This window comes from Podarcis pityusensis (assembly GCF_964106645.2).
Source record: "Podarcis pityusensis genome assembly, chromosome: 3".
NCBI classification, from domain to species: Eukaryota; Metazoa; Chordata; class Lepidosauria; order Squamata; family Lacertidae; genus Podarcis; species Podarcis pityusensis.
The window spans coordinates 88,481,387-88,505,930 of NC_138026.1; the positions used below are offsets into that span (position 1 = coordinate 88,481,387).

Below are 24,544 nucleotides of genomic sequence, written 5' to 3' on the forward strand. Positions count from 1 at the left end.
GGGAAACTTCATTGCCCAACCCCAGGAGGAAGAAGACAAAAGTGAGAATTGTCAAGCAATAGCCACTTACCCGGATTTTGATGATTCTCGTCTTTGTGCCACAATTCTTCTTAAACAGCATCTTCTGAGGAAGAAGCAGAATTATATGGTAAAAGCGAGCGAGCAGATATGCAAGATGTAGCTGCACAATTAATTTGGGTGTTAAATAATGCTGGAGTGCTAGAAGTGAGTTGGAAGTCCAAACAAACATTTAGAAACCACTACTGAGACCCATGGTACCAATTGGGGTTTTCTTCCTATTAATAGGTGGTGGCATCCAATCAGAACAAAGGCTTTAAAAAAAATCCTCCCCCTCTTTCTTATGGGGCTTGATGGGGGAACACTGGCTATTTTATTCTGCTTTTTAATGAGTTTTGCAATAGCAAACTACACATTCAGTTTAGCCCTTAAATACTTTGCTCTTAAAGGAAGTTCCTGTTTTCAGAGCAACTGCGTGGCAGGCAGTCATTCCACAGGACAAACTTGCATCACTGCTAAATCTGATGGGGGTGGGTTGGGGGGAGAATGCATTTCCTGAATTTCTCCTGGCCATTAACTTTAAGAGGCACAAAGGTTAAGAACCTTGCTTGAGAGTTTCTGAGAAACCTCATAACAGAGAGTTATGGAACAGCAGGCCACCAGAGACAGGTCCCTTCATTACCAGCCAACAGTGGTGTCTTTACAAGAGATTAAGCTACAATTTCCATTTTCATAATCTGGAGGTGGATTGGAATAAAGATGGGTTCTTCAAAGAGTCAAAAATAATACAATCCCCAAAAATATGCATTCTCTGTGTATATGTAAAGCAGGAGACAATATGGCACTCTCCAGAAATTGCTTGATTACAACTCACATTATCCCTGACCATCAGCCATGCAGGCCGAGGCCAATGGAAGTTGTAGTCCATCAACACTTTGAGGGCGCCATGTTGTTACAGAAACTGTATGACATGTACTAGGCTCACAAATGCAGCTTCTCCCATAAGAGGGATGCACAGGGCCTGGAAAGCACCTGATCTGTACCTTCAATGCCCACCACCCAGAGGCACGACACTTTTTAAAAGTGTATTAAAAACCGACATATAGGTAACTGTATTGGTTTCTCCCAAAGAATACCTGAGAATTTCACTTGGGCAAATGCTGATGTTCCTAGCCCTTTTCACAGTTATTTATCTATTTTGATATCCTAATATACTCATAAATTGGTTCTCAGGGGGAGAAGGATGAACTATTAAACCTGTATGGCTTTGATATGCTGTAAGAATGAATCAGCAATAATAAAAAGCAGTGTAGGAATTTGTGGAAAAACTTTACTGGGGTTTCACGTTAATATATTCACTGAAAACCTATTTAAAATGCCTTTCCAACACTACCGTCATTGAGTCTTAATTTTAGCATTGTAATGATGAAACTCTTAACACATTTGTTTTAATATTTTTATTTTTTTTAACCTAAGGGCTGAACAAGCACCATGGATACTCGAGGCACAGATTGTTCCTTCCCTAGAGCAGGGGACTTGTCTGTTTGATCTGTGGAACCCTAAATGCAGTGTGATCTTGTCTTTTTCATTCTTTGGGACCATCAGAACTGCAAGTTCCACTATTGTGAAGTATTCTAATGTAACTTTTGGAACAGCATAACGGGCTGCAAGTGAAACTGAGATGTGTTTAAAAACGATGGACACCGATTCTGCAATGCTGCAATGTGTGAGTAAAATACAGAGCTTGTGGTTATGTTGATCCCATAATGAGAAAGAGAAAAGAAACTCGAGAGATACAAGAAGGGACCAGCAAAACCGCACACTCTGCTATTAGGAGGTTTACCCACACGTTGCCTCTGCTCAATGTAGCATTACAGAAACAATGAATATATATCCTTTTCAGTTTTATTCTGAGCCCATTACAAAATGGCAGCCCTATTCCAAAAGTGACATCATAACATTTCAGCATGAAACAGAACAGTTTAGTACTGTTCAGCAAAACACTCCAGTACAAATGAGATCTTTCAGAAGCGGCACGCCCAAAACATCCCTACCCAATTAGGATCAAAGCGAGCAGAGCACAAGAGAAAACTCCACAGCCAGAAACCATCAAGTTGTCAAAAGACTCTACTTCAAACTTAAGCAATTCAGCGTTCAGAAGTCTCTTTAATTAGAAGTCTGATCAAGCAAGATTTCTCGAACCAAAACAACAACACTGACAGCCAGAAATGCGAACCACCCAGTATGAATCCCATCTTGCATTGCAAAACCAATTATCAGTGTGAACCAAATTAACGAGCATTTGGAACTTTGCCCATCAGTTCTCAAACTTATATCAAGCTATTACCTTAGCAGTGTTCTAAAAGCCAGGGAAGGGTAGATGACAGATTACGCCTCACGAGGCAGTTTCCAGTAAACCACTTACTACTAGCACAAAACATGCGCTCTAGCAGTTAGCTCCACCTCCTGATCATCCAATGGAGCATCTCTCCACAAACTCACCAAAACATAGCTTGCTCCTGGACCCAAGCAGGACTGCCAGCTTAATACATCCCTGGCTCTTGTGCCCTTAGCAGCAGCTTGATGTGTATGTACAAGCGGCACATGATAATCCCTCTTGCCATACCGTGCAGCGTTTCACCTACTGCTTTTTGCAAATTAAACTTATGTGAAAGGCACTGGAGCAAGAACACAGTGGCTTCTTCCCCCTCATCCCAACTTGAGTTCCAAGCCTGTGGGCTAAATTCATCCCCAGAGCTTCCAGGACTAGAAGGGGTTCCCAGGCAAAATACGCCAAGCGGTTGGAGTGCTGTCCCAATCCATGCATGCAACCAGCCAACTCTGAACATAATTTTCCTGGAAATGCCTGTATAAAACAAACTCAGGCTTTGTTTCCAGCGCTGCTGTGAAAAGTATCATCAAGCTGGTATTTACTGGGCAAGCTCAGCGAAAGGAGGGGTTTGTGGGCACAGAGAGGAGGGGCAGAGGCCCTAGAGTAATAAATAATAATAATAATAATAATAATTTTATTATTTATACCCTGCCCATCTGGCTGGGTTTCCCCAGCCACTCTGGGCGGCTTACAGCACATAAAAAATTGTTTTGTGTGTGTTTATATCTATATGTCTACGTAGTGGACACACACACATATAGTGGAAAGGCAGGTGATTACACAGAATCGAAGAAACTTGACGTTGGCATGTACTGTCTATAGCTGTTCAATGTAAATTTGAAAAAACCTCCCTCAGTATTAATTTGGTGAGATTCTGAAGAGTCGGAAGCAGATTTCCCCTTACAAAAATGCCAGTACTAATACTATCATCGGGAGAAAAGGTCATCAGGTTTACAATATTTTTTTCTCCTTGCCACAAAACCATGGGCTTGTTTTGAAATTCCCCAGATGAGAAGGCATTTATTTTGTCACTCAAGGGCAAGGCCCAGCTCTCACTCCTGCTTGGCATCTCAAACTCCAGGTGGACACCAGAGGCCCAGGCGATGGGGAGAGAGAGAAACACCTGCATGGCAGTTTCAAGTGTGGGACTCTGAAAGCAAGACAAAATGCTGCTTTTTTAAAGAGAGAGAGAGAGAGAGAAAGAGAGGAAACAGCTGCTGGGATCCCTTTACTCGCTCTTGAATGGAGCTCATCAAGCAGCAGCCTCTTCCCCCAAGCATCTGGCCTTTGGGTCTAAGGGAGACACTGTGTGTGTGTGTGTTTCAACAGAGGTGAGGGGGAAGAGCCAATAAACAACTCTTGCAGCTTTTCAGTTTAGAAAACAGACAAGTAAGTGGGAACATGGTAGAGCGGGCAGGGAGACGTTCGGAATTCAGGGTCATCCAATGAAGCTAATCCACCGACATGGATGTCATTAAATGAGAAGGTGACAAATTCAAGGCTATCTATAGCCATTAGCCACAATGGTTATGTTCTACGTCCACGGCTGGAGCCAGTGGCCGAGACTCACAAGTGGGGATTGCGCTCAGGTCCTGCTTGGGGGCTTCCCACAATCATCTGGTTGGCCACTGCGAGAACAGGATGCTGGGCTTTTGGTCTGATCCAGCAGAGCTCTTCTTATGTTCTTATCCACAAATTCTTGTGTGCAACAGCATGATGCACACTGCCTAGGGTTGCGGTATCTCCAAGTCCCTCAGATCTGGGCAGGTTTTAGGCACATTACTTTCTACTCAATGCAAATCAACTTGCTGCCCAAATTAGCACATATGCTCTCTTTTTGAGCAATAAACCAATATTTCCTACTTTCTGAGCAATAAACCAATCTTTCCTACTTTCTGGTGTGATGTGTTCTTTACCAGCTATGAAGGTGAATTGGGGTGCATTTATTTTAAATGGGCACAAGTTCCAACACGTTTCCATTCCTCTCAGGGTGTAGGTTGGATTCATGTGCATGGTGGACATGTATGTGGATTCTGACATACCCCGCCTAACATCCTGCCGTTATCACTGCTTCAACTCCATTTGCCAAATTCACTGTTAGCATCTTAGCATCTACATTAATTAACTGGCTTATAATTTACCTAGAGAGTAATCTTTACAAGATTTAGGAGAAACAGAAATATATGCATCATACTTTGAACCTGGCATTTGGCCCCTGCACTTTCCCAATCTTCATTATATAAACAGCCTTCTTAATTTCTTCCATCTGTAATGGTTTTGCAAGAATTTCCTTTTGCTGTGTATTTAAGATGAAGGAGAACCAACTGGGAAAAAAATGCTTTCAAAGTCACACACCATGTAGGATCATTATCCTTCCTATGTAATTTGGAGTAATACTTCTGAAACTCTGAATTTATTTCATTTGGTACTGAACAGACCGTATTACACTCACCTCTAACCAACTACATATCGTTCTGACTTTTAAAAAATGAAAAGTCCCTTATCTGATCCAGTCTCTCACCCCTTTCCCAATATATTTGGTGCATACATGTAAATCCAAATTCTGCCCTAATTTAATTCATAATTAGCGTGTTGCAGATGTTTTCTATAAAGACCTGAGAAAAAGGATGTTACAAATTGATTTAGAAGAGAGACTTCGCTGTTTTCTGAAAATTCTCTTCCTGCAATGTTCTAATGCATTCCTTATGGAAGGCATATGCTATAATCCTGCTTCAAATGTAGCCCTTACACGCTTCCCATTCAATGTCACGTGAAGAAGTTACAACCCCATTAAGTTCAAAACATTCCTGAAGTCCAACACCTATCTGTATTTTACAATTTTCATCATTCAAAAGTCAAATATTTAAACACCGCAAACCGTAATTTCAAACCCCATCTGTTAGCTGCGTTGCCAAAAGATACTGGAGCATGATGTGGAACAACAATTGTATCACCACACACTATTACTCACTGGGCAAAGAAACAACCATATTGTGAACCGAAAGCAAATTTGGTGTACTAATGAGGAAAATGTCATGTTCTTTGGGATCACCGGTATGCCTTCTACCCATGATTTGCATTTGCCCCCAGACCTACACCACAAAAGTTGAAGGTGGCAGCAGAAAGTTCTGACCAGTTGCTCATGTCAGGGAAGAGCTGTCCTTCTCCTATGTCCTGCATGCCTTTCTTCTCCAAGTCTCATAAACAGGCTGCTGGGTCCCACCAGTTGTGCTTCCGGTGTTCCAGAATGTAAAAAGAGCCCTGCACGATCAGAACAAATGCCCATCTAGGCCACATTCTCACCAAATGTTTAAATCTATGGTACCACTTTAAACAGTCCTGGCTTCCCCCAAGATATTATGGGAGCTGTGGTTTTTTAAGGGTGCTGAGAGTTGTCAGGAGACCCCTATTCCCCACCCAGAGCTACAATTCTCAGACTGTAATTTAACAATCAATCCCTCTTCTGGGAACTGCAATTCTGGGAAGGTAACTGGGCTCGCCTAACAACCCTCAGCACCCTTCACAAACTACAGCCCCCAGAATTCCTTGGGGGAATTTAAAGTGGTGTCAGCATGGTGCATTAAATATATGGTGCCCTTTATGTGGCCCTAAGTCCCAGCATCCTGTTCTCATGGTCACCAACCAAATGCCCATGTGAAGCCTGTGAGCAAAACCCAAGCACAACAGCACTCTTCTGACCTGTGATTCACAGAAAGTAGTATTTTCAAGGCATGTTGCCTTCAACAGTGGAAGCAGACCATCACGTCCCAGTTACTAGCTATCCTATAAGTTGGAAAGTTGAAGAAAAGCTCCTCAGTTCAGTTTCCCCCCAAACCATTTCACCACACTGGTTTCCCCCAGCAAATTCTGAAAACAATAGCCCGGTCAGGCTGAAAACAAAGCCAGAGGTTTCCCTCATGCATCCTCGTTGTGCTGTTAACACTTTCTATTTTAAACCAGGTGTTGGAACTGAGTTTTTGACGTTTTGCTCCTGGCACTGCCACAAGGGCATGTCATTGATGATTTGACAGGATCCCCGCTGCTATTTCTCCACACACAAGTCAGGCCGCAACCAAGTTTCCAAGTGCGAGAAATTCCAGATGCCCACTGGCCTCAGCCACAAATAATTTTAGGGGAGCAACCCTAAGAACACTTAATCTGGCAATAAACCCCTTCGAAACGCAGCCAACTTACCTTCCAAGTAAACATGCATAGGTTCTACAGGTCTTAATGCTTAACCAAATTGAGACTTTTCCAAGGCCTGCAAAGCTGCATCATAAATCTTTCTGTTACCAAAGCAGGCTCTTGTCTGAAACTGCGTTCACTTCCCATCTCTACTTGGACTGGAGATAACTTAAAACAGTAGGTGTTGACCCCATTCATTTTTACTGCATTACAAACCTGCCAAGAGCCCCCGGGGAAAAAGGGATGTCCCATTTTTCTGGGCGAGATCGTGGCAGCCATTTTGGTTGCTGCGCTCTTGCCCCCAAAAAAGCATTTTTTCCTGGGCCGAAGGCAGGCATGGGTCATGCGACTCACCCAGAAGTGAGTCCTGGAAGACACACATCCTGGTTTTGCATCTCCAAAAGTTGGGCGGAATGCTGTGTGAGGAGCCTGCAAGTCAGATTGGAGCAAAAATGGTCCCCAGGGAAATCCTCTTGGGCCAAGATGTACTAAACTAGATTCAACTACATTGACATAGATTTGCATCCCTTCCCCTGAGCCATTTCAACCCCCAGACGGAGTACTGCCTTATACAGATTAGCAGTGAGAAGCACCCACAGTTTGCCTTGCAAACTCTGAAGGGCCACTGCAACCTGTTCTCTCTTGCCTCTCCAGAGCTTTCTTCAGCTGCTTTCTCCACTTCTCAGGGAAGCAGCACAGCATTAGTTTATGTAAATGCACACAAATGGCATGGATGAAACAATATGAATCTCGCAAACTGTGGCACTATATAACTTTAGAAGGCAGATTTAAGGTTTAATGTTTTATTATGTTTTAAAATATGTTGGAAGTCCCGCAGAGTGACTGGAGCCAGCCACGCAGATGGGCAGGGTACAAATAATAAGTTACTATTATTTATTATTATTAGCTGCAGATGTGGGTAGGACCTGCATTCTTCAACCTGAGTCGCTGAGCTGGCAAGTCTAATACAGTTTTGATCCTACCATGAATTCTTAGTGAGAAGTACACAGACAGGCGTTATGCCTGAACTGGGAATTCCAGTAATGAGCAGAAGGTGTGGGGAGCTCAGCACCCCAGCTGCCGATGTCCCTGTGGGCAGAAGCTCCAGTTGTTCCCAGGGAAAGGGGAGAAATTAGGGTCATTTTAAAATGTGAACCAAACTCATTTGCACTTCCCAAAACAACGCCAAAACCCAAACACAGGCTGTTTCTGAAATTTACACTTCTCCAACTATTGCAAAGTAAGCTCCTGACCCAAATGTGTACGTTTGTGTCAACGTGTGAAAAATGCATGTATTGGTGAACATAACAAATATTCATTTTATTAGACAAAACAGCATAGAAAAATATATATTGGCAGAAATGCACACCAGACATTTTTGTGAGGATTTTTTAAAAAAATGAAACAGAAGTGTGGCAAGCTGAATATAAGATTGAAAGAGAAATTGACAGAATTCTCCATGCCTAACAACTCTACCCACCACCTTCCCAGACTGAACCAAACACACTTTCAACCCCGCTTCAGACCTTCCCACAGCAGCACTGCCCTCTTCCCACAGTTGCAATGAACACCTGAAGAGAGCTTAGGAGAGGCAGCATTCTATTAAGAGTTACCAACTTTTTTGTGGCATGGCTCTCCGGCTTTTTAACAGGTACAGAAATGCGTCAGGCAAAAAAAACCAAAAACAAATCTGATAAAGAGATGCTGTAATGGGAAAAGCCACGTCTCAGAATTACGGTAGTAATTGCTGCTAGAAAGAACTGAAGCCCTGTTACAGACCAAAAAGTGAAAAAAAGGGCAGGAACCCTCAGTTCTGTTCTGCAAGCTCAGTAAGTCAAGCCTAAGTCCATCTCCTGCTTCTAAAATAAAAAAGCACACAGCACTGAGACGATTTTACGCTAGCACACTTTTAAATTGCTCCCACAGGCTTTTTCTGTTCACATGAGGAATCTGCTGCCTGGTTATCTTCACACCTGCTGCTACAGCAGCTGCACAGGGCACAGAACATGGAAACCAAGCAAGGGAAATTTTGCCATGCAAGGTGGAAACAGCCTGACTGCCTGTTCACTGTTTTAGAACCTTACCAATCTGTTAAAGCAAAGTTTTTCAGTAAAACCAACCTGCGGCAGTCACTGCCTTTTGGGCAGGAAACCCCGATCCTAACCTCATTGGAGCAATTTTTACATTCTGAAGATACGCTGCTGCTGCACAGGCAGAATGGCTGCAGAATCCAATGGAGGGAAACATAAACCAGAAAAGGCAAAAAATAAAAATAAAAAAGGTAAGCAATGACAGACACATCCTTACATGTTCTTGGGAACGTCACTAGTGCCCACCTATCAGGGATTGCCACCACTCATGGAGGCAAACAATGAATTTCACTGAAGGGGGCATCTCCCCAGCACTACATACAATGCTGAGACACCCCAGTCCTCTAGTCCCAGTGGTACAGCCTGCCAGAGAGACAGGGGTTCGAATACCCCCCCCCCCATGTTATTCACACACTGTTTCAGAGCACATCACACACAAAGGATGGGGAAGACACAGCATGGCACCAACATAGGGGCAAGAAGCCTACAGAGAGAACACAAGTCGACGTCTGCTGTACTTGTGCACGAGAAGTCCTTCCCATGACACACTTTTCTCAGCAGCATTGAGAATGTTCTCTCACAGCTATAAGCAGATCTGCCAAGAGGAGAGAGGGAGGAGGCGGGACTCGCGAACTAAGCAAGACTTTTCTGTGTTTCCAGGAACTCTCAACTTAGTCTTACCCAACATCCCTGCCGGTGACAGTTGTTAGGAACAGAACACAGAGCTAAGCAGTAACACACCCAACCCAAGAAAGGAGAGCCAGTGAAGAACAATAGGAAATAGCTCCTGCCCACCACTCTCCCCATCCCTGTGAAATGTTGTGTCTGGCACACAGCATGCCGGGGGTTAATGCCTGGCTAGGGATGGGAGCAGCTGCAGCGTGGTGGGCAAATGAGGTCAGGCCACCAGACAAAGTGGCTATTGTGAGGCCAGAGGCTTCTGTTTGATGGCCTCCCACCTACCATCTCACCACGTGGCAAACTGAAACAGGCCAGGGAGCGTGTGCGCAAATATTTGTGTGTCTGTGCGCACACACACACACACATATATATATGCATGCACATGCATGCTCAAAGAGAGAGGGGGCCAAATACATATTATTTGCCTGCAAGCAATTGGCTCAAAGAGGAGAATTCTTTGCTGAGTTTCTCCCTCCCTCCCCCATAGCCAATCCTAAACACAGAAGAACAGCTCCCCACTGTCAGATCCTTTTGCTCCCAGTTACAATTTATGACAGGCATAAGTTGCACAACCTGTTAAGGTGTGACAGGAGAGCTCCTCCCTCTGAACTTTTTTTTTTTAACCTACATTTTCATCCCACCTTTCCTTCAAAGTGATCAAGGTGGTGTAAACAGAGCACCACAAACACACCCCAGCAACCTTGTGGGGCATGTTGGAGACAGCAAATGACCCACGGTCACCAAAAGAACTGCATGGCTGAGTGGTGATTCAAACCCTGGTCTCTCAGCTCTTTAGTCCAGCACTCTGGCCACTATGCCAGGCAGAGAGGGCACTTTTTGTGGGTTTGCATTAGTGGCAGTCAGATTTTTTATTTTTTTATTTTTACAGGTGTGCATCTTTTCTTCAAACTGTATGGAATTCACAACAGCAAAACACGCATCTCACGGACAGACAGCCCCAATGCCAGTGAACTAGAGCCCTCTATTTTCTGATTTCTTTTCCTCTAACAGCTGTGTTTGCCACTGAATGTCCATGCACCAGATTAGGACTGGCTGAACCCTACCGCCATCATCATAATCATCACAATTTCCTGCTCTTAAAGCAGCTTTAAGTCAACAGTCAATGAAATACACATTAATAAAACAATAAAACAGATACACACAAGGCAGCTGCCATTAAGCAACGTTTCTAAAGGTAAGCAGATTTTTTAAGGTACATTACGGGGCAGGAAATGCGTTCCCCAGGTGGGGAACTGGATCTGGCTGGGGTGGCCAATTCCTTATCTCTCCCCCATATCCCCGGGGCTAAGCTCGACAGGTGGGCAGGGCAAGCTACCTGCCAGACTGCTGACATCACAATGGCATCAGGTGACCCATTTCTTCCCCAAGTCTGTGAAATCAAACAGTGTGGGCGAAGGTATCATGCTTTGCAAACCCTGATAAGCAATCAACTTATTGGGGCTCACAAAGCACCATGCGAGTGCTGCCAATCGGCTGTGCCTGCAAATTCCCTTTTGGCCCAACCATGTCTTAATTTAATTAATTGCATTTCTATCCCGCCTTTTTCTCCATGGAGCTCAAGGTGGGCTGTTGTTTTGCTTTTGGTTTAGCTATTTATTTTGTGCTTTTATCCTGTATTTTTATCTTGGCGAAGCTCCCCGAGATCTTCAGCTGAAGGGCGATAAATTTAAAGAAAGAAAGAAATGTTCTCTCCCCTTCTCATTTAACCCCCACAACAACCCTGTGAGGTAGGTTAGGCTGAGTGTGAGCGATTGGCCCAATGTCACCCTTCATGGTGGAGTGGGGATTCAAATCCTGCCTTCCTGGCCCTTGTCCGGCACTCTAACCACTACACCACACTGGCTTTAGCTTTACAGTGGTTTCCTTTGAAGTGATGGAGGAGCTAGAAGTCTCTTAGCTGTTATGACAAGCCTTGAGCTGAGCTATCTATACCTATCTCATATTAAGAGGCCTATCTCTCAGCATCAGGGCCCAGCTCCACCTTGGAGGGACCCTGGGCAAAGTGTCCTCTCAGTGCCCTGTCCCCTTCTCTGTCAGTGGGTGCTGGTGGGCAATGAAAATCTCTTAAGGAAAATTTATTATCCAGGGGCCACAGTGGCAAAAATGTAGTCTTCCCAAAATTAAGGCGATGTCATTTCATTCACAGGGAACCCTAGTGGTCCCTACCAGAAGATCCTCCCTACAACAGCTACTGCAAAGGGGGATTTTGAATCTTTGTGAGGACTAGCCCATTGATAAAGATAAAGATAAAGATAAAGATAAAGATAAAGGGACGCCTGACCATTAGGTCCAGTCGTGACCGACTCTGGGGTTGCGGCGCTCATCTCGCTTTACTGACCAAGGGAGCCGGCATTTGTCCACAGACAGGTTCCGGGTCATGTGGCCAGCATGACTAAGCCACTTCTGGCAAACCAGAGCAGCGCACGGAAACACCGTTTACCTTCCTGCCAGAGTGGTACCTATTTATCTACTTGCACTTTGACGTGCTTTCAAACTGCTAGGTTGGCAGGAGCAGGGACCGAGCAACGGGAGCTCACCCCATCTCAGGGATTTGAACCGCCGACCTTCTGATCGGCAAGTCCTAGGCTCTGTGGTTTAACCCACAGCGCCACCCACGTCCCTTAGCACACCCACGTCCCTTAGCCAGTGTGGTGTAGTGGTTAAGAGCGGTAGTCTCGTAATCTGGTGAACCGGGTTCGCGTCTCCGCTCCTCCACATGCAGCTGCTGGGTGACCTTGGGCCAGTCACACTTCCTTGAAGTCTCTCAGCCCCACTCACCTCACAGAGTGTTTGTTGTGGGGGAGGAAGGGAAAGGAGAATGTTAGCCGCTTTGAGACTCCTTAAAGGGAGTGAAAGGCGGGATATCAAATCCAAACTCTTCTTCTTCATTTAGTACATCCCTAATTATTTCCTAGAGCCTCTACCATAACTAATGCAAGCAAATGCTCTTATTCAACAATAATTAAATTGTGTAAAAAAGGGGGGGGGTACCCTCCAGCAAGCATTTCTCCCACACAGATTAAATTTATCATTCCTATTCCAGGCCACACCATTGCTATGCTGGCTGGGGATGATGGGGAATTATAGTCCAAAACAGCTGGGGGGCACCAGGTTGGGAAAGGCTGATCCTACAGCACAGCAGCATAAATGCCTAAGAGTCAGTAAACCTTCACATGCCGCTATGTTTATTTTTGCCGCATTAGACTCATTTGTATAATATGCAAACAAGTCAGCTTTTTGCATCAATAAGCAGCGTTGTTTGGAACCATCAGCAAAGACGACGAACGGGGTGAAGAGTCTGTTTAATATCATTAGGAGCTTCCTGAGGATGACAGCAGAATAATAATTAATTAGAAAGAGGAAACATCATGGACCATCCCGCCGTTCTCCAGTTTCCATCTCTGCTATCTTGTTCCCACTGAGCATCACGTACATATTGAATGACACACAGGGGCCCACGGGAGCCATAGAGGGGCTAATGGGATAAAGGGATCTCGCTCTCCAGTGATTTGATCCACTGACGCAACATATAATTAAACGGCTGCGATTGGAGAGAGTTTTCTCCCTGATGCTCACCAGATAATTGCTTGACTGCCTGTACTATGCCTGATGCCAGGTAGCGGGGTCAGCTACATACAGTGGTACCTCGGTTTAAGAACAGCCCTGTTTACGAACTGTTCGGTTTACAAACTCCGCAAAACCGGAAGTAGTGTCCCAGTTCGCAAACTTTACCTCGGTCTAAGAACAGAAGCCGAATGGTGGAAGGGCACCGGCAGCGGGAGGCCTCGTTAGGGAAAGTGCGCCTCGGTTTAAGAACGGTTTTGGTTTAAGAATTGACTCCGGAACGGATTAAGTTCGTAAACCAAGGTACCACTGTATTCGGAGTGTATTTTACTAGGCCTTAAAAATAGCTTTGGTGTAGCGCTGTGCTTCTCAAAGGAGACAAATTCCAGAAGCTCCTTCAACGGGAGATTCTGCTGTCACAAACAGATGTGGACTCAATTCAAACTAGGTTTGGCCTTAGCAAGCAACTGCAGAGAACCATCATAAGGATGAACTCCTTCCGTTAAAGAGTGCCCATATTTGTTGCCCCCATGAGCTCCAAACCTCTTCAAATGGCTGCATTTTCCTCCCTCCAATGATGGGTTTGTGTATGTGCAAGGGATGTTTTAGTCTCCCCCCCCCCCCAAAAAAGGGCTTCTTATTCCCAAGTCACATTTTGTGTACCGTGGACAAAGGAGAGAGATAAAGTGCATCTTTCAGGGGGAGGAAGGCAGAGCTCGCCCTCCAGCCATTGGCTGCAAGGTTAACTGGAGTAAGTTCTTCTACGGCTTGGGTTAAAAATCAGAATCAAAGAGGAACTTAGGGTCATAATGTTCCTTGCACATCAAAGGTAAGCATTATGAGTTCTCAAGAATAATAGTCAAACTTGTGATTTATACACTTCAGTGTCATCTCAACCCCAAATGCTGGGATGGGTGAGCTATGACAGGGTATACCAGAGGAGAGAATCTCTGTCAACGAAACACAGCAGGCATTATAAATTCTGAAAGAAACTGTGCCCCTGAGAGAGGTGAACGGAAATTTTGCCTTCAACATCAGCAAATCATAGCACTCTTACCAACAATGTTTAGCTGCTCTCACTCTGCGTTTTTTATTTCCCTGTAACAATGGCATCTTCACAAAAGGCTGCATGCTTGGGAAAATAAATGGAAATCTTGCAATGTCTTCAGCACCATCTCCTCTCACACAGAAGTCAGTCATTCAGTGGTAAGTCGACTGCCAAACGCTTGAGGAAATCCCTACATACACACACACACACATGCCTGCCAAAGTTTCTGTATGTAAATATAAGGAGTCCATTCATTAATTCACATCCACCCAAACTCCTGATGACTTCTATAACAAACACTATAGACGAGCATATTGGAGCCAGATTTCCAGTGTATAAATAGGTTCTTCAACAGACAACAGAAACTTTCCATAGCTGGGTTCAATTCCGTATTAAATATTCCACTCATTTGTAAAGGACCATCTCATTTTAAATTGTGCCTCTTTATCTCAGCTATCAGGGCAGTTCATAGCATTTTAAAACAGCAACAAGATATAGAACACAACATAATTAAAGACTGGCTCACACTTGACAGGAGCCTTCACACAAACACATTTGAAGTACATAGACTTCACCAGCCAGATACATAGGCACCATTTGTAGGAATCTATCCTGTCTTATGGGGAGTTCTGAGAAATGCATCCAGGGCAGGGATGGGGCGCCTATGTCCCTCCAAATGTTGCTGAACTACAACACCCATCAACCCTGATATTTGCCATGTTGGCTGTGGCTGATAGGAGTTGTAATCCAGCAACATTTGGAGGGCCACAGGTTCCCCATCCTTGATTTAGGGGCCGCCACCGGGTATGATTTGATCCCAAAGTAAGCAGAGTATTGCCATCAACCCTGGAAGAAGCCCAGGATCATGGAGACATCCACAACAAAGCTTATCCTTCATGGATGCACCACTGCTTAGGAAACCTGTTTTGCATAGGTTTTTGTCACATCTTTCTCACTTCCTACACTGACAGATCACAGGAAAACAGAACGGGAAAACTTGCAGGTATATTAAAAAACCAAGCCAAACACCATCTGCCAAGCAAAAAGGGTTTTCTATTTTTTAAAATAATAAAAGTAGTCCTGGAACGCTTCTGTAGGATTTCCCTGAAGATATGGGTTCTGCAGTTGGATGCACATGAAATGTTAGACCTAACATGCCAGAGTGAACATACTACACCAGCCCTACTGGCCCAACTGGGTTGGCCACCAGTAAGATGTAGGAGAGGAAGCTGGGACTCTCCCAAGAATTCATTTGCCAACATTTGCTTGAATGATGAAGCAGCCGTTCCCAATTTCTGAAGTCATTGAGATAACCCAATCTCTAGCTGCATTCCCCGTGGCTTCAACAAACAGAGCTAACAGCTTGTTTGGCACACAAGCGCACATTCAGTCTAACCCAAGCAGTTGTGGATACTGACATACAAGCACTCCAAAGAATGGGCGCATTGTTTACGTGGATTAAAACAAGGAGCACTGTGTGTGGAGTGGTTTGAGTGAATTGCAGAGGAGGTTGGAGAGTGTTCACACCCTCAAAGTACGGAGGACACACCGCTCTGGCACCACCCGGATGCCAGAGTATGTGCAACAAGGGCCGCCAGCGTGACCTTTCCTTCTGGACGACAGCCAAAGCAGCAGCCCAAAACTAATACCCTCTTACCAGGCTGCTGAGCTCAGGAGTCAAAAGGTGGCCACAAAGCCGGGAAAGATTCCAGTGAGCAGGCCAATTCCATTAAAAACAAAACAAAAACCCCCCCTGATGGCTTCAGCTTCAGAAGTATTATTTATTGCCAGATGCTGGGATCGCTTACAGGACAGTGCTAGCGAGTCAAGACTGCTCTCGTATCATTTTCATGCAATTAACCAATAATTTCCTTCCATCTGACGGGACATCCTTAAAAGTCCCACTTGTTCAGGCCAAAAGCCAATCTAGACCAGCACTATGTTCTCACAGCGGCCAACCAGATCCCCAAAGGAGGCCCACGAGCAGCACCCAAGAACTAGAGCAATTTCCCCACACCTTTGAGAGATATATATATATATATATATATATATATATATATATAATCTGCGAGCCTAACCTTTTCTCTTCCTCCTCAACCAACCCAGAAGAGCTCAAGCCAAGCCTGACCTAGGCATGCAGGAGAATGAGGTGGGAAAATACCATTTTTGGATGTTCCTGTTGGAGTAAAGCGAACACAAGTTCCTGCCACTAAAGTCTTGCACATTAAGTAGAAAACAGACCAGGCAGACTAGATCTTCTTTGCTTTTTTGTTTGTTTGTTTAAACACATTCAGGTGTTTTCTGTATTCATAATAATAGAAATGTAGAGTTGGAAGGGACCTCAAGAGTCATCTAGTCCAACTTCCTGAAATGCAGGAATCACACCTAAAGGATCCATGACAGATGGCCATCCAACCTCTGCTTAAAAACCTCCAAGAAATGAGAGGCCGCCACTTTCTGAGGTGGTCTGTTCCATTGCTCTTGCCATAAGAAAGATATTCCTAATGTTTAGTCACAATCTTCATTCTTGTTATTTGAATCCATTGGTTTGGTTGGTCCAGCTTTTAAGAGTAACCCTGCTGCTGCTCCTGTTAAAAATATGACTGGTGCGGGGAGGGTTACAATTCTGTTAATCTGGCTATGCTATAGCTACCTGTTAAAGGCCCTTGAATCTAACTCTTCTGGCTCCTCTTCATCTGCTTAAACTGCAAGATCAGACCAGCCTACTTCATCTGCAAGAGCAAGCGCTCACCAGGGCTTCTGTTGAATTTCTGGAATTTTGCTCCTTCCTCTCCCCACTGACCAGATGCCAAGGAGACCATCCTCTTGCAATTTTGAAGAGAGTTGCAACAGCAAAGAGAAATTCTAGCAGGTGACAAAGTTTCTCTTCCCCTGCATCACAAGTTGTGGCTTTCAAAACGTCATCTTCTACACAATTTATTACTTCTTTACTTTTGTTATTATTGATTCCCTTTAATCCCCCCTCTCCTCCATCAGGTTCCAGGATGGGTTACTTACACCCATTTAAAATCCAATATTAAAAACATTAAAAACAAATGACAGTCACAGGAATGGACTGGGTCCTTTAAAAATCTCTCTCTCAGGTGTCAAAGCCCAAGACAAAGAGGTGCATCTTCAGCATATGGTGGAAACTATATACAGTCGTACCTTGGCTCCCAAACGTCTTGGGAGTCGAATGTTCTGGCTCCCAAATGATCGGAAACCAGAAGTGATTGTTCCTATTTTCGAATGTTCTTTTGGAAGCCAAACATCTAACGGGGCTTCCGATTGGCTGCAGAAGCTTCCTGCAGCCAATCAGAAGCCACGGTTTCAATTCCAAACATTTCGGAAGTTGAATGGACTTCTGGAACGGATTCCGTTTGACTTCCAAGGTACGACTGTACTGAAGCTGTAAGATGCACCTCTGTCGAGAGGGAATTGCACAGCCTAGAAGCTGCCACAGAGAATGTTCTCTGCCACCACAACCTGAACTTTTGAGGGTGGTGGAACTACTAAGAGAGCCCTCTCTGCCAGTACCAACACTTGAGAGGGTCTATAGGGAAGGAAATGGTATTTGGGGTGTTTGAGGCCTACACAGTTTAGGACTTTAAACGTTAATGTGAGTACCTTGAATTGGGCCTGGGAAGAAACTGGCAACTATGACAACTACAGGTGCTCTTCCGCCTCTTTGCAACGGCCATCACCTCAAGTCAACCAAAACAAGTTGTCTGATCTCTCTCTCTCTCTCACACACACACACACACCCCATCTGCCTCCTGTCCTACAGCACTTCCCCACAGGCTCCCCTGAAAAGAAGAGTCTGTCCCCTCCATCCAGAAGCAAGCAGCGGCCCTGGGCTTTCTGGGACACGAACACAAAGGCCTCATTAAAATGCATACGGCTGGCAGCATGTCCCGGGTGTAATTAGGACGTTGCCCAAGGACAGCGATCAAGGGGTGGAAGGAGACCACTGAATACGCTGTAGATGTATCAGTGCCTTTGTACGCAAGCCAAGCTGTTTCAGCCCCATTTAAACAAAAACAAAATGGAAAGGGACCCGAGGAGGGAAGAGAGCCAAATGCAAAGGAACATGCACACTGAAGCAAACACTCCTCTGCAAAGGCACCACAAGCAGCCTAGCATGACAAGCAGATGGGGCAGCTGCTTTCTCCAACTGATTACAGGCAAACAATACGCCACCAAGTCCAATGAGCGAGGCAATGGGACACCGGTGGCCCCCGCCAATGAAACCAACAGGCTGAGAACATGAAGCGTTTCCAGAAAGGAGAGAAGGCCAGAAAAAACGGAACCCCTGGCAAGCGAACGCAGGAAGTCAGATTCCATGCAGTGCAGAAGGTAGTTACTAGACCACCAGGAGCTAAAGCAGGGATGGAGAACTTCTGGTGCTCCTCAGATGTTCTTGAGCTCCTCAACTCCCATTAGCCCCAGCTTCCACATCCAAGGATGAGGAACGATGGGATATCTAGTGAAGCTATATCTGGTGAGCCAGAGGTTCCCCATCCCTAGGAATAAAGGCTATTGGGTTCTAGGGAGCAAGGGAGCTCAGGGTAGTCAAAGCAGTTCCAACTGCGCCTCATTCCAGGAGGGAAAGTCTGAGCAATTATTCTACCACATAATTAGTGAGACTACTGGCAGAGAAACTCTGTGCGCCATCTGGGGGTGGCTCTTCCCACCTGCCTCATCCCACCTCCCAGACCCAGGAGCCTTCCTAAGGGAGCCTCAGCCAGAAGGAGGACTGCAAGTGGCCTCCCAGACCTGTTGGGTTTAGGTGCAGAATAAGAAAGTACATATTATGGTTGATTGGCCTATTTGTAAGCTTTTAACGTTCATTTTTTAACATAAATGTAAATTTTAAACAAGAAGTCTTAACGGTTGAATTGCCAGTGGTGTTTCATTTTCTTTTCATTTGTATACCTTTCTATATGTATTACTGTCACAACAGCCTGCTTTATTTTCGTGAACTGTGAACTGACTACAAATGGAATCAAATCAGGTAGAACTTTCTGGAGGAAAGAGCTGTTCAGCAGTGGAATGGACTCCCTCCAAAGATAGTGGACTATCCTTCACTGGAGGTTTTTACGCAAAGGTTGGATGGCCATCTCTTATGGATGGTTTAGTTGAGATTCCTCAACCCAAAGGGTTGGGTTGGATGGCTCTCAGAGGCGCTTCCAGCTCTGCAGATTCTAAATGCATTCGTAGAATAGTTCGTAGATCAGCCAACTGACTATCAACGCAACATGGCCTTACCTGCTGCATTTTTTCCAGGTCAAGGCTGGGCCTTCCGACTTTGTCTCCATAACCTTGCCGGTGCCGCTTACAAGGCATCGCTTGCTCATAGCTGGCTCCGACGCTCGTGAAGATGAGAGGCCGGGACGTCGGGGTCCGTACCAAAGGCTGGAGTCTCTTGGGAGGGGAGGCACTGAAAAGCACTGGGCTAGGGGTGGCATGCAAGCCGTCCGCCGCTTCTGCCACTGGCCGGAACGACATGCCGCACAAGTTCTTCACCTCCTCGTCGCTTGAGGAGGTATTGCAGCTGTCGCCGCAGCAGGAGAGCCTGTTGACCTGGGACCACTTTCGCTTCTCAGCAGCAAATTCGCAGCTAATACGTTCCAGCTCCTCTTCAGAGCTGTGGCGGTCCAGGCCAGGAGGAAAATGGGCTCGTACTTTGCAGCACTGGTTTTCTTGGTTCTGCAGCTGATTGGTTGCCAGGGGGGTCAAGGTGCAATTCCGTCTTCTCTCTGCAGAAGTAGATTTTTTTAAAAAGTGACTGAAGAGATCTCGGTCATGGCTGTCACATGATGGGACACTGACCACACCAGTATCCCTCCTTCCCATCAAATGACTACTTCACCAGGGACCCTGGAAGGGGAGGTGGGGAAAGATTATTTATTAATTGAATAAATAATAATAATAATGTCCACACACACCCCACTTTGGCCAGTCTCCAAGAACCCACTGGTGACTCTCCTGCAAAAGCAACAGCTGTTGAAATCAAGGCTCATTTGTGGAGAAGGAAAGGTCCAGCTGGTTTTCTAGGACCCAGCAACTTGCTCACTATACCTTCAGAGCAGAGCTTTGCAGAGGCAGAAGAAAGTGAGCTGAGCACTAATACAATGAGAGAGAAGAGACAAGAGTTACGGGTGTTAGTGAAGACACCAAGCCTTTTGAATACTGAGCTTCAACCATTCTGTAATTACGAACCTTTGTCTATTCCTTTGGGATCCCTTTTGAATATAATTTTTTAATTTAATATTGAGGTTCCCCAAGGCTCTCCACCCACCCACCCAATATACATACAACAGACACATTCTTGTTGCCCCTGAACTTCACTACCCTTACCCATAACCAGGGTGCCTGTAGGGTCCTCATACATTGTTTGAGCTCCTATTTCCCACAGTACATTTAAAGAGCATGGCTGATTCTTGAAAACCACATGCATATCTAAAGTGGAGAGAGAGGTTGGGTAGAGGAAGAAGTCAAGTAGAAACTTGAACACAAGATGGTTAGCTATTTGTTTTATTTTAGAACTTACATCCTGCCTTCTTTTTACCAACTGAACTTGCAAAATAGCGTAACTTTTCAAGCAACCGCAACCATAAAGGAAACGGTATGAAAAGAATGGCAAATGAAAGGTTCAGTCAAATGCCATTTTGAACAGTAATGCAACATTCCCCAACTTGGCAGAAATGCATACGGCACAGAATTATTGTTAGAAGGAACTTGGCATTTTATATTTTTTACACGGTGCCAACAAGCGGTACCAGATGTTTTGCATCTACCTTGCATTTCCAACATACGGTGCTACAAGGACTATTCGTACAATGTATTTCCCCTACAAAGTGGCAAAGTACGTGGACTTATATTTCGTAACACATGGTTGGGCCATCAGTATCTCATGGCCAAGTATCTGCATCAAAGCCATTGCACTATGGGTTGTCGATCACAGACAATATATTCTTGCCACCTTTGATAGATACCTTACAAAGGTAGGTAAAGGTAAAGGACCCCTGGACAGTTAAGTCCAGTCAAAGGCGACTGTGGGGATGTGGCGTTCATCTCACTTTCAGGCTGAGGGAGCTGACATTTGTCCACACACAGCTTTCCAAGTCATGTGGCCAGCATGACTAAACCACTTCTGGTGCAACAGAACACTGTGACAGAAACCAGAGCGCATGGAAACACTGTTTACCTTCCTGTCGCAGGGGTACCTGTTTATCTACTTGCACTGGCATGCTTTCAAACTGCTAGGTTGGCAGAAGCTGGGACAGAGCAACAGGAACTCACCCTATCGTGGGGATTCGAACCGCCAACCTTCTGGTCAGCAAGCCCAAGGGGCTGAGTGGTTTAGACCACAGCACCACCCCCGTCCCATATGATACCTTACAAAACACCACACTGTTCCCTGTACAGAAATTCAAGCTCCACATATGAAAGAGTAAAGCAAGCAGCTCATCAGCCAGAAGAATCTAAACTAGAGTGGCAATGCAGATAGAGGTCTACCATGGTGTGAAAATTCTGGCTTCAGGAGAGCAGATCCCAGCTGCTTTGCTCTTCCTTGCTCATTTTACTGCTGTACTGCACTGAACCAAGCCACAGTTTGGCTTGGTGTGTCGTCTGAACCCCCACTTAGGGTTTACCTCTCCCAGATGAAGCACGGGCTATAAGCCATGGGACAAACCTTGGTCACCGCTCATGGTTAGCCTGGAGACAGCTAAACCGCAAGCCTTGTTTTGGATGACACGCTAAGCCGAACCATGGCTTCAGCTTAGCTCAGTGCAGCATTCCAGCAAAACAAACAAGGAGAACTGGAAGCTCCACCCAACTATGCAGTTCACTGGGTGGGCCATGGTCCAACCACCATCATACAGCCCAGGCTACCGCCATTGTTACAAAGATAAAAATGGAGTTACTGCCCTGAGAAATCTATGGGGGTAATAAACAAGCCACACTTTATGTGTTCTTGATGCATTTTGCAGTCTCAGAGCTACCAAACGTGGGAAAAGTTCTGTGTAGTAAGGGGTCAATGGAAGGAGGCGTATATGGTGGAAGTTACATATAACAGAGTTGATAGAGCATGCAGGCATTGCAGATCAATAGTGGATAAGCCCTGCACCCTACGTGCTTCCCAGTTTACCTTTGTCAATCTGAGCAAGTTCCTGGTTCTCTCCCTCAGAGTCATCACTGTCTTCCTCATCACTCGGGGGATAGGAGATCTAGGAGAGAACCACATTAGGAAATAGTTTAATATAAAACAGGCATGCACAGATGAGTGTAATTCTGACCCTGGTCCCTTTCGCATGCATTCTGTCCTCTTTCAGTCGTTTTTTGGTGTGTTTTTAAGGCATGCATCACATTTATATTTGACTTTCTTTTTTCTTAGAACTTTATTAAGCAATTGAAATACAGTGGTGCCTCGCAAGACGAAAAGAATCCATTCTGTGAGTCTCTTCGTCTAGCGGTTTTTTCGTCTTGCGAAGCAAGCCCATTGACGGATTAGCGGATTAGCGCTATTAGCGGCTTTTAGCGGCTTATCAGCTTATCGGATAAGCAGATAAGCGGCTTAACGGCTTAGAAAAAGGGGGGGGAGGGGAAAAAAACCGCAGGAACTCGCAAGACATTTTCGTCTTGCGAAGCAAGCCCATAGGAGCTTCGTTTTGCGAAACACCTCCAAAACGGAAAACTCTTTCGTCTAGCGAGTTTTCCATCTTGCGAGGCATTCGTCTTGCGGGGCACCACTGTAGTTTGCAATGAAGCAAAACACAGAATCAGGTGGCAACTTGCTATTATTGGTTGGATATGACAATGGAACATGAAGTGGTTCAATCTAAAGTCAGACAAGGAAATAGGATTATTTTTCTTGAAGGAACAACGAGGGCTAGTAATAGTGGATATGTGTATGTAATCAACACCAAATTAAATCAATGAAAATGTCTCATCTTTAAGCATAACAGCTTTCAACCTGCTGTTCACAGTATTTCTTTATGCTCTTTAGCTTTGTTTTATTTTGATTATTAATAAAAAATAAAATAACTTTCAAAAAACGCTCACCCACCCAAGCATTTTAAATGAATGTTCTATTTCTGCCACTGCTGCTTCAGTTTTGCAAGGCACTTTTATCTATTTTTTTATTCTTGTGCTGTTGTTTTTATTATGTCATGTCAGCAGCTTGGCGGGGGGTGGAATTTGAAGGACAAGATTTAACATTTGCTTGAACTAAATAATATCTATGCCATCTCCCTGGAGAGCCATGGGAACTGTATGACCTGGGGATAGCCAAGAATTCTATCACCTTCACCAGAATGAATCCCCCAAGAGTCTATAGACAGCCATAAAACAAATAAAACTGCCATAGTGTAATATAGATAAGCTCTTAGCTAAGCTGAATGATTACACCAGAACCCAGAGAATAGTGATTTTCCAAACAGAGATGCTATTTCAAGAGCTCGGGTCCCCTTAAATCTCACATAATCTATGTTCGAAAACTGCTGCACTGGCCACACATTCATTTCTGGGCCCAATTCAAGGTGCTCACGTTAATGTCTAAAGTCCAAAGTGACAAAGTCCCCAAATATCTGAAAGGCGGCCTTCTTCACTGCAGACCCCCTCAGGTGTTCAGTTCTATTGGGTGGATAAAAAATTAGTATTACTCTTATACAAAGGCACCCAGAACCTTTAAATAAACATTGCTCAAAGTAGAGATTGTGCATGCAATTGTTTATATGTGGCCTAGTCAAAGAAAACCAATATATCAAGTGTGCAGACGTACACACTTTTGCACAGAAATGGGAAAGGGGGAAAAATAGGATGGAGGCTGCTTTCCAGAAGCACGCATGTGCTGGATCAGGGATATGCTACTACTGTTCACAGGATTCCCTGAGCTATCGGCTTTGTCTCAGCAGAAAGCTGCAGCTGTGTTTATTTAAGGAAGAAACTTGGACTGTAGCTGGAGGGCTTTGCTGCTGCAGCCTCGTTCACTCCTTGTCTCCGCTCAAGGCTGGAAAATTCCCAAGTTTCCTCCCATCACAATTTGGGGGTGCCATTTCCCCATAAAAGTGCATGCTGGAAAGCCTAGAGGAAAAAAAGGAGTTACAAGCCTAGGGAAGCCGAGTTAATTTAAATGTTTAGATCTGGGGTAGCCAAGATGGTACCCTCCAGATGTTACAGACAACAACTCCCATCAGCCCCAGGCAACACAGCCAATGATCAGGGATTATGGGAATTGTAGTCCACAACAGCTGTGAATCTCTGACTGTGTGGCCCAGGCAGGGCCGCATTTAGGTCTGATGAGGCCCTTAGCTACTGAAGGTAATGGGGCCCTTTGTATGTCCAGCTGTCCTTTGTCAACAACAAATTGTCACTGTTTTTTGTGTTGAATATATGCTATATGGTAATTTATGGACCTAATAGGTATGTAAAGCCATTTGCACATAACAAAATATGTTTTTTATCATAGTAACTGTTGAACTGAAATACAATTAAGAAGTATATTAATAGTGAAATACAATTAAGTATATTAATAGTAAA

At 44.8% G+C, this 24,544-nt stretch overlaps 1 protein-coding gene and 1 long non-coding RNA gene across 5 annotated transcripts in view; both read right to left on the reverse strand.

The window, feature by feature from the left end:
• The window catches only part of LOC308474187 (uncharacterized protein), a 55,350-nt gene that overhangs the window by 23,027 nt on the left and 7,779 nt on the right, over nucleotides 1–24,544 (reverse strand). The window contains exons 2-6 of one of the 4 annotated variants that reach the window (XM_081000303.1): nucleotides 22,155–22,233; nucleotides 20,081–20,125; nucleotides 19,948–19,987; nucleotides 19,268–19,758; nucleotides 71–124 (exon numbers count right to left, since the gene is read on the reverse strand). In XM_081000303.1, the coding sequence (XP_080856429.1) occupies nucleotides 71–124; nucleotides 19,268–19,758; nucleotides 19,948–19,987; nucleotides 20,081–20,125; nucleotides 22,155–22,214 (690 nt within the window). In that variant the 5' untranslated portion in view covers nucleotides 22,215–22,233. Of the gene's footprint in view, nucleotides 1–70; nucleotides 125–19,267; nucleotides 19,880–19,947; nucleotides 19,988–20,080; nucleotides 20,126–22,154; nucleotides 22,234–24,544 lie in introns of all 4 variants that reach the window. The other 3 variants (XM_081000302.1, XM_081000304.1, XM_081000301.1) reach the window with 3 other exon arrangements.
• On the reverse strand, nucleotides 12,552–14,716 carry LOC308472987. Its single transcript, XR_013983851.1, has 2 exons — nucleotides 14,009–14,716; nucleotides 12,552–12,709 (listed from the first exon to the last, which is right to left on the reverse strand). It is a non-coding gene; the product is annotated as an uncharacterized lncRNA (long non-coding RNA).